Source organism: Xyrauchen texanus, chromosome 37 (genome assembly GCF_025860055.1).
Source record: "Xyrauchen texanus isolate HMW12.3.18 chromosome 37, RBS_HiC_50CHRs, whole genome shotgun sequence".
In the NCBI taxonomy this organism is placed as follows: Eukaryota; Metazoa; Chordata; class Actinopteri; order Cypriniformes; family Catostomidae; genus Xyrauchen; species Xyrauchen texanus.
The window spans coordinates 7,496,150-7,506,045 of NC_068312.1; the positions used below are offsets into that span (position 1 = coordinate 7,496,150).

General features: G+C 40.8%; 1 protein-coding gene across 4 annotated transcripts in view; it reads left to right on the forward strand.

Annotated features, from left to right (window-relative positions):
• tp73 (tumor protein p73) overlaps positions 1-9,896 on the forward strand; it is a 46,245-nt gene that overhangs the window by 21,590 nt on the left and 14,759 nt on the right. For all 4 annotated transcript variants that reach the window (XM_052108459.1, XM_052108460.1, XM_052108462.1 and 1 more), the window contains 3 exons: positions 2,374-2,560; positions 6,045-6,160; positions 9,752-9,861. In XM_052108459.1, the coding sequence (XP_051964419.1) occupies positions 2,374-2,560; positions 6,045-6,160; positions 9,752-9,861 (413 nt within the window). The remainder of the gene's footprint in view (positions 1-2,373; positions 2,561-6,044; positions 6,161-9,751; positions 9,862-9,896) is intronic.

A 9,896-nucleotide genomic window follows, 5' to 3' on the forward strand; every position in this document is an offset into this window, starting at 1 on the left:
ACAATGCTTAGTCGGTAAGTCAGCATAATGTGGCAGATCCTAGGGTAACAGAACTCTTGGAAACAGCACGCCGACTTCCCGTGTGGCCATGTTGCTATTTTAGGTTATTTAGGAGGGATCAATATCACTGCTGGGTGATTTGTTGTTCTTTTTTTGGAATTTTCAGTAGAAGAAACAGAAATGCCTTTAGTAAGATTTTTATATATATATATATAATAAACCTAAAACCTTGAAGCCAAGGTTCAGAGAAGTGATCAATCCCCAAATTAGAACCGAAACAAGAGTTTCAAATTTTCTTAAGAAATGTGAGCTATGCTGATGCAAGGGTTTTGTGGATGGTTGCCAGGGCACTGTTAGGTGGTTGCTAATGTGTTCTTAATGGTTGCTAGGTGGTTTCTCATTGTCCCAAGTCAAAAATCCCATCCCTAAGTCCAAGAGCGAACTGGGAAGAGAAATCGGCCCGGGATTTTACATAGAAACTAGCCCAAAAGTTTTTTGGGGTGGTGGGGATGTTGCTGTCCTTTTCTGCATATATCGCTGTCCCCTTTGGCATATCGCTGTTTTGTGGCCTGTTCTGCATAATGCGGCATTCAGCTTATCGCGGCCCATTTGGCCTGTTTCGTGGCCGGCCCATCTGGAAAAGCCTCATGTGACAGAGCGGAGGGCGGGGCCGGATCATGATTCCGCACACCCTGCCCCTAATCAGGCTAATCAAGCCTCAGAGAGGAATAAAGGCCAACTGGAAGGTGTAGTGCGACAGAGAGAGATTTACGGACAGCTGCCGACACATTTGTGTGTTTGTCTTTTTGTTTCAGTTCTTCATTAAAATATAATTTATATCGTCAAGCCGGTTCTCACCTCCTCCTTTCCATTAATCCCTTTACACTGGTGCCGAAATCCTGGAAGGAGGAGGGATGCGCTGTAGTAGAGTCCTTGCCACTACCATCCACCCCAATGGAGCAGCTGCGGCCATCTGCCAGGTGACGGAGGAGCTCAGCCGCCTGAGAACGGAGGTACAGCCGCCAATCACGGAGGGAGAAGGGGCTCCTAACCGACCGCCTAGAGTGGTCAGGGCCGCTGCCAGGGGCGGAGGAGACCCCTACCAGCTGCTGAAACACGGCGGGGTCTGAGACCGCCGACTGCGCAGGGAGGGGCTCCTGGCCGACCACCTGCAGTGGAAGAACCGCTGCTGTTTCCTTCTGTTTCCCGAGAATGTGGCGGGGCGTTCCGTCCTACAGGGGCTGGAAGACTGCCTCCGATCTGCCCTGGGAGGCGTGGCTGTCATCCATTGGGTGGAGGAGTGGCCGAGGACCAAGCTGCAGCGTATCAGAGAACTGGTAAGTGTTTTTTTCCCCCTCTCTGTCCTCTCTCTCTCCCACTGCCGCTCTGTGTTGCCCTTTTCACTCTCTTTTTTAAAAATGTTTTTACTCCCGTTACAGCATGTAGGTGCCAAATTACAATTTTTTGTTTCCCTCCCCTTGTCCCCTCCCTCATCCAGGTAGACGGGGATGACCTGCCGGCAGACGGGAAAAAGGGAAGGGGGGGGATGTACGTCATGCCGGAGCTCCCCAGCCTGAGAGAACGAGAGAGGAATGTGGCAGGGCAGGGGGGCGGGACCGGGTCATGATGTTACACACTAATCAGGCTAATTAGCCCTCGAGAGGGTTAAAGGCCGACCGAAGATGGCAGTGCGACAGAGAGAGAGATAGATTTACGGACAGCTGTCCGACAACTTTGTGTGTTTGTCTTTTTTTTTTTATATTGTCAACCCGGTTCTCGCCTCCTCCTTTACATCCCAGTTCTCCCAATGGCCAGTCCGCCCCTGCCTATGTCTCTATTGGACCAGGTGCCATCATTGCTTTTGAGATCCACTGGAGTTCATAGCAAAAAATTTATGATTTTGAAAAAGTACATTTGCAACTGTGGCATTCAGGGAACAGTGTTCATGGTGTTTATTCTGTTGTTGCACCTGGCCTTCAATCTCCCTTTCATAAAATGTGAATCACATTAATACAAGTCCATACAAAGCACTCTTGTACATTTGTTTTTTAGAGGAAATATTTGGGATGTCTTTATTGTTTTAGGCAAGCTCTGACATGTGCTCTGTGTGAATGCGCGTGCATGTGCGAGAGGAACCTCATCCGATGATGATGAATTTGTCTTCGTCTGTAAAGAAACCCCTCATCTATAAACATATACAGTAGATTCATAAGTATCTTTATGATTAGTGCCATGAAAGACTATTTTCATACTGATCTGTTGTCATCCTAGGCCCAGGATTATGTAAGCTGTATCATATCAAATGTTTATGTACTGTATAACTGTCATGAAGAAACTAACTCTTAACTGTCATTCATGTCTGTTTTTCTGCAGTACTCTCCGTTGCTCAAGAAGCTGTACTGTCAGATTGCCAAGACATGTCCGATTCAGATCAAACTGGCTTCCTCGCCTCCAAACGGCAGTGTCATACGAGCCATGCCCATCTATAAGAAGGCGGAACACATTACAGAAGTGGTCAAGCGGTGTCCTAACCATGAACTTGGACGGGACTTTAATGAAAGTATGTGCATGAGTGATTGTACTTTATTTTACACTTCTATAAACAACTATACATATAAAAAAAAATCAGCTGCTGGTTAATTTCAAGTTTAACAATTTCAGGTGACAGGTTTCAGGACAGAGGTTTCAGATTTACATTCAGGGTGTATTACAGAATTACATAATCAGAAAATGTAGTGCATTGTGATTAAACCATTACTTAATGAGGAAAATCTCCTAGTCTATTTCTAAAGCTAAGAAAAACACTTTTTGATCCTTGGTTAAAAAATACTTCTAAATGCTTTTCAGTATTGGAAGCATATATAACAGTTTCATGCACTAAAGTCTCTAGAGTTTACTCAGAATTGTGCCAAAAACAAAAAACATCCAGTGAGGGGCAGTTCTGCGGATGGAAATGCCTTGTTGATGAGAGAGGTCAACAGAGAATGGCCAGACTGGTTCAAGCTGACAGAAATTCTACAGTAACTCAGATAACCACTCTGTACAATTGTAGTGGGCAGAATAGCATCTCAGAATGCACATTACGTCGAAACTTGATTATCAATATTTGTTCAAAAATCCCCTCAAATAACAATAATTCAATATATAATGATTAAGTAATTATAAATAATTATATTTAAATAATAATAATATTAAATATATATATATATATATATATATATATATATATATATATATATATATATATATATATATTAAAAATAATGATTCTGTCATAGTCTCCCTCATGTTTCCTAGGACTCTTATTTTGAAGTGTTTTCCCAGACTACGTTTCCCATCATGCACACATCACTGCCATCTGTTCCCCATTGTTCTCACCTGTTTTCCATTCCCTCATTAGCCCTTGTGTGTGTGTATATATATATATCCTCTTGTTTTGCACTTCTTTGTCAGTTCTTGTTTGTTGCTTTATGAGTTCATGTTTGTTTGTTTCACTATTATCATCTTCATTAAAAGCCTGCATTTCGATCCATGGATCTAGCGGCTGTCAGAATTCTGCTTCTTAAGCAACTGTCCAATTGAGGATCACTTCCATGAGTTTTTGGAACTAGTGAATTTAGTGACTGCTCTCTGGTGGTTTTCTTCTGGACCAGTCTGAATAGTGCACTGAAGGAACTGATGCCTCCAGCTGATCCTCACTGGACACTCTGTGAATACGTGGAGAAGGCTCTGGAACTTTGTGTTCCCATTACACAGTGGATTATGGTGGGAAACCCAGGCCAAAACCTGCATCTTCGGCTCCTTGCACCAAGCCTTCCACGGCTCCTTGCACCAATGCCTGTGGCCTCTCGCGCTCCCGTGATTATGCTCCCAGCTGTCCGGAAAAGGAGAAGGAAAAGGACACTTTCTGCCCAGTCGCTGCCAGTGCTCACGACCACGGAGGGCGTTCCCCAGTCACTGCCAGTGCTCACGACCATGGAGGTCGTTCCCCTGTCGCTGCCAGTGCTCACGACCATGGAGGTCGTTCCCCTGTCGCTGCCAGTGCTCACGACCATGGAGGTCGTTCCCCTGTCGCTGCCAGTGCTCACGACCATGGAGGTCGTTCCCCCCTCCCCCGGCTCCACCTGCCTTCATCACCTCTTCTGGCTCTGCCCTCAGAGTCTTCCACGGCTCCGCCCACTCCCCCAGAGACTCCTCCTCCAGTGGCTCCACCCGCTCCCCCAGAGACTACTCCTCCAGTGGCACTGCCCACCCGCTTTCATAGCTGAACCAAACCAGAAAGTTATTGAAGTGCAAATGATAGACTCAATGACAGCTGAGTAGAACTGTATCAGCAGCGCCTGTGGAAGGTTGAACTTCCAGGTTGTACAACCTCTGCTTGGCCTTTTTCACAAAAGAGTCAATGTGTGTCTCCCACTTCAGGTCCTGTGAGATGGTAGTGCCCAGGAATCTGAATGGCTCCACTGCTACCACAGTGCTGTTTAGAATGGTGAGCGGAGTCAGTGTTGGGGTGTTCCTCCTAAAGTCCAGAATCATCTCCACTGCTTTGAGCATGTTCAGCTCAAGGTTGTTATGACTGCACCAGACAGACAGCCGTTCAGACTCTCTTCTGTATGCAGACTCATCATCATCTCGGATGAGGCCGATGACAGTGGTGTCGTCTGCAAACTTCAGGAGCTTGACAGAGAAAGAGAAAGCTTAGAAATAAAAAAAAGGGATTGTCATTTTGCTACAGTCTGCTTTTTGTTTATATTTATTACTTTAAAGTCCTGACTGACTTTCCTATAATGTTATGTTTGTGCCACTATTCTCGCATCATCATCTCGCAAGATGATATTTTAAGTGCAAAATCAAAATCAATGCTGATCCATGGCAGACTGTCATCTGGTCACATTTAATTAAATACACTGCTTTATCCTGTGGGCAGGGCTGGACTGGGAAGAGAAATCGGCCCGGGATTTTACATGGCATCCTATTCGCGCGGCCGTTTTGTGGTCCGTTCTGCATAATGTGCCGGCTCATTTTAGCTTATCGCGGCCCAATCGCAGCACATTCGCGGCCGACACACAAGCCCGCTCGGTTCTCCTGATGGCCAGTGCGCCCCTGATCGGCCCCAAAGTGCGTCGGCCCACCGGGAAAATGCCCGGTATGCCAGATTACCAGTCCAGCCCTGCCTGTGCGACAGTTAGAAGTCAAATTATGTTTTCCCAAAACTACACTATTGCATTACTATTAAAGAGAACCAAACCCTAATATAGATCATATTAAGAATGATCCCCTTCTCTTCCTCCTTTTTTGATTAGCAGTATGATTGGTGATCTAGCCAGCCAATCAAGGGGGTTTTTCAATAGCCACAAGACAAACAATAAGCATGTGAACATAATTTTAGTGTGATCTTGCTAACAATTTCTGTTTAAAATTTTAAACAGAACCCTAAAACCCTAAAACGACTATAAAAACCACAATTTAACAACTTTACAGCTCAAATAATTGGCTTTAACAGAAGAATTAATATAAATATAGCTTTATGATAAGCTTCACATTTCTGCCTTTAAACCCTCCACAAATTTGCCCCATTCACTTCCATTGTAAGTGTCTCACTGTAAGAAAAGAAGGGATGAGTCAAAATAAATATTTTTGGTAATCAACATTCTGCCACAAATGCGGTCGATTAAGCAAAACTTATATTGAACCCGGAATGTTCCTTTAATAAATGCTTTGTATGTTTCCACTTTATATTGAGGTACATTTTGATATGGTTATATATATGGAATAAGTGTTATTAATCATTTGTAACATGAGCAAAAAATGCCTCACTGATTTGCAGGTATTGCATAAAAATCAATCTTTTATGTACACTGTATGTTGCTATAAATGAAATGGTTTGTGATGCATTTGAAAAAGAATTATTATTCATGAATGAACCCCTTTAAAAACTCTTAACAAAGATAACATTAATATAAAGTGTTACCAAATGTTCCAATGTATTTAAACCACTCTGACCATTTTCTTTCCTTATTTCTTGTCCTGTTGTCTCTGTCCAGGTCAGGCAGCTCCTGCCAGTCACTTGATACGAGTGGAGGGCAATAATTTGAGTCAGTATGTCGATGACCCTGTGACAGGCCGACAGAGTGTTCTAGTTCCATATGAGTCTCCACAGGTTGGTTTAGTCGTTGCAGAAGCATTTATGAATTACAGTTTGTCTTATAGCATTGTGTTACACAATTTCAAACATCGCTGACCTAATTATTGGTGCATGCTTAGGCAAGAATTATTATTACCATTGCATCTACTTGGGTTTATGAATATGAACAAACCCTTAACCCTGGGTACTAATCTTGGACATGCAACTTCTCCTGCATTATTTGTGCTACAGACATGAATGATACCTCAAATCATGTGGCTTGTTTAAAGGAGTGTTATTACTTTTCTAAGCCATCAGGATTGTAATTTTTCACCTGGAGGACCATAAAACTGGCAAGAACTCCTTTAGATTTACATTGAGGAAGAGACTCAAGCCATATCCAGAGATCAGAATATTATAAAGATAAATAACCACAATAGCAAACACCTAGAACACCCTAGCAACCACACTGCAATGCCTTGGCAACTTATATTATGCATTCATGCAACTTCTTTCAGAAAACAGTCAAACTTATGCATATGTGCACCACACACATATACACATGCATGTTTTTTTTAAAGTAATGAATCATACCACGCAATGATCACTCAGGACACTAAACATGTTCTGACTGGCTTTAAATGGCCTAGGGATGATTCTTAGTAACATTTTCAGTAGTTATTCCTCTTTTTACAGTTAACTTCATTTTGTGTTTGAGGATGAAACTGATGGCGCCACCTAAAGACACCAGTTTCATTGCATTCTCTTGATTTGTTCAGGAGATTAGTGATATCAGTCATTACAAATTTCATTATTATTATTATTATTATTATTTATTTGATTGTATTTTTTTTAAATGTACCAATTCGCTTGGAAATCACTTGACTCTAAGAACTTTGTTTGTGAGTAAAACTGTCAGGTGGGGGACATTTTGGATCCATAAAACATTTGACACAGTCTATAAAACACATTCATAAATATTCTTTTAATATATATTGCAGAATAATACACACGCAAACCACAGATATCCACATAACAGTAGGGCTTAAGACCAAAATAAAAGAGAGGCAAAATTTGTATTCTTATTCTTCAATTATATTTAACTCTTTTGTAAATTAAATAGTATATTTAGTTTTTTTTATTATTATTAATAAAATGTAGAAATCCAATAAATACATTTGATGAAATCTAACAGACGAAGTCTCTAACAAAAAGGTGATTTTGGATGTTTTAAATGGGTCATGACATACTCTTTTTTTAATTTGTTTTTTATTGTATTATCTTCTCTGAGGTCCACTTATAATATTAGTAAAGTTTTTTGCACCAAAACAGTCAAAATGTAATAATGTATAATAATTTTCCACCTGTCTCTGGCCCTCTGTCTGAAACGCTCAGTTTTAAGCTCTCTGGCCCTTTAAGACTTCAAAATATATGCCCACTGTTATGATTAGCTAACAATGCGCAGGCCTGCTGCACAACATTATAAAACTAAATTTCAGGGTTTACACATAATGTACACCCAATACATCACATCTGAATACATTATACTGTTTACTAAAGCACAGCGGTACCTTAACTATAAAAGTTATGACGTTTGAAATGTTTACTTACAGTTTTGCTTCGGGTTCAATAGAGTTTTTAAGTGCCCCAACTTTAATAATGGTTATAACCAGTAAATTCATGATTCAATAACAGTTCCTTTACAAAGCTTGAATCAAGAATTGACTGGTTCACAAGCAGTCCACACTGATATGGGCCAAAAACATACAATCCACGCTGAAATGTTCTGCATATGCAAATGTATGCAGTCCATGGTGATGTTGGGTCGTTTCAACCAGCTTCAACAGGTCAAAGCCAAAATGCTTTAAAATATTCACAGGAGCAACATCTCACATCTACCATGTTTGTTTACACACAGAGTGCATGTGTTTCTCCCAGTCAGTGGCTGCAGCAGAATGAGATGCGTTTTTAAAAGTTTACTGCACATCACCGGAGCAATCAAAGACGTCAATCTAGTGCATGTTTACAAAAGGCCAACAATTGATAATAGCATAGAAGTGTGCAAAAACGGTCCAGGACGCCTTCAAAACAGCAAGAAAAACATTTAATCTGTGTAAATCCCCTTAAAAGTGTAGATGAATTTCCCATGACAGGCCGATCTCTCTCCTCTTCACCTGTGTGACTGAGCACCAGTGGGCGGGGCCAAGGGCGCAATGACGAAAGTTAGGTGTTGATGTCTTGCTGAAGAGGCAGTTATTTAGTCCTTGTGATGTCACAATTTCCACAAATTCCAAATGAGCCGTTTCTAGAGTTTGGTTTAAATAAATGCTCTTTTTCTTTTAAGCAGGTAGTTTTCAGTTCTGAAACTTACAGTAAGTTTTTATAGTACAATGATCTCTTATATGTCAAAGATCAAGAAAGAATTGATTCCCTGATGTGTATGACTTTATTTCTTCTGCAGAACACCAACGAAGATATTTAAAAGAATATTTCAGCTCATTTCCATATGGGTGCCATAATGTTAAGTTCCAAAAAGGACATAAAGGCAGCATAAAAGTAATCCATACTACTCCAGTGGATTAATTAATTTCTTCTGAAGCGAAATGCTAGTAAGACTCATATAAATATTTAAAACTTTTTTTTGTCTATAAATCTTCACTTCTGGCAAGCTTTCACAATGCACATTCACAATGGTCGAGGTTACAGCAACTCAAGTGTGATGTAAGCGCGTTGACAAGTTAACACGAGAACTGACACGTTAACTTGCCAACGTTAATATCAATACACTCATTGAGTCACTCAAAATACTGAGGGTCTGCCGTTAAGATTTTCCCCCTGTTGATATCAGATCTGATGATATTGACATGCCAACGCACTTACGTTACATGAGAGAAAGCTTGAACTCCACCTTCTCGTGAACACGCATACCACAGCTGGCCAGAAGCAAACGTTTATGTAAAAAAAAAGTTTTCAATATTGATCTATTTCTTACACGGACCTAGCGTTTCTCTTCAGAAGAAATCATTTAATCCACTGGAGACATATTGATAAATTTGATGCTGCCTTTATGTGCTTTTTGGAGTTTCAAGATTTTGGCACCCTATCACTTGCACTGTGAGACCTACAGAGCTGAGATATTCTTCTAAAACTCTTTGTTTGTGTTCTGCTGAAGAAAGGAAGTCCTACACATCTGGGATGGCATGAGGGTGAGTAAATGAATGATGAGAAAATTTTCAGTTTGAGGTGAACTATCTCTTTAAGTTAAAATACTTCCATTCCATCAGCTGTTACGACTTCTCCAATTCATATGTGTATCAGTGACCAATCACATTCTATACAGTCTCTGTTTTTTCAGTGATAAATGTCAGTAAAAATGTATTTCACCACAAAAATATAAGACACAAAATACTGCACAGGAAGTTCTTCACAGGAACACTACTGAGTTTTAATCCATGAAACCATTTTTTGATGAATGAACACTATTCTGAATGTCTTTAGGCTGTTTAAATTGTGTTAAATATCTTGCATAACATAAATAACATTAGAAAAGTGTTAAATGCTTTGTGCAATATAATGTTATGTTGTTGCAAACTGCATATTCATTGTTCTCTCTGTGTCTTTCTCAAGGTGGGGACTGAGTTTACAACCATTCTCTATAATTTCATGTGCAACAGCAGTTGTGTTGGTGGAATGAACCGCAGACCTATCCTCATCATAATCACACTGGAAACACGAGAGTGAGTGCTGCGTCATTACTTTCTTTCTAGACGGC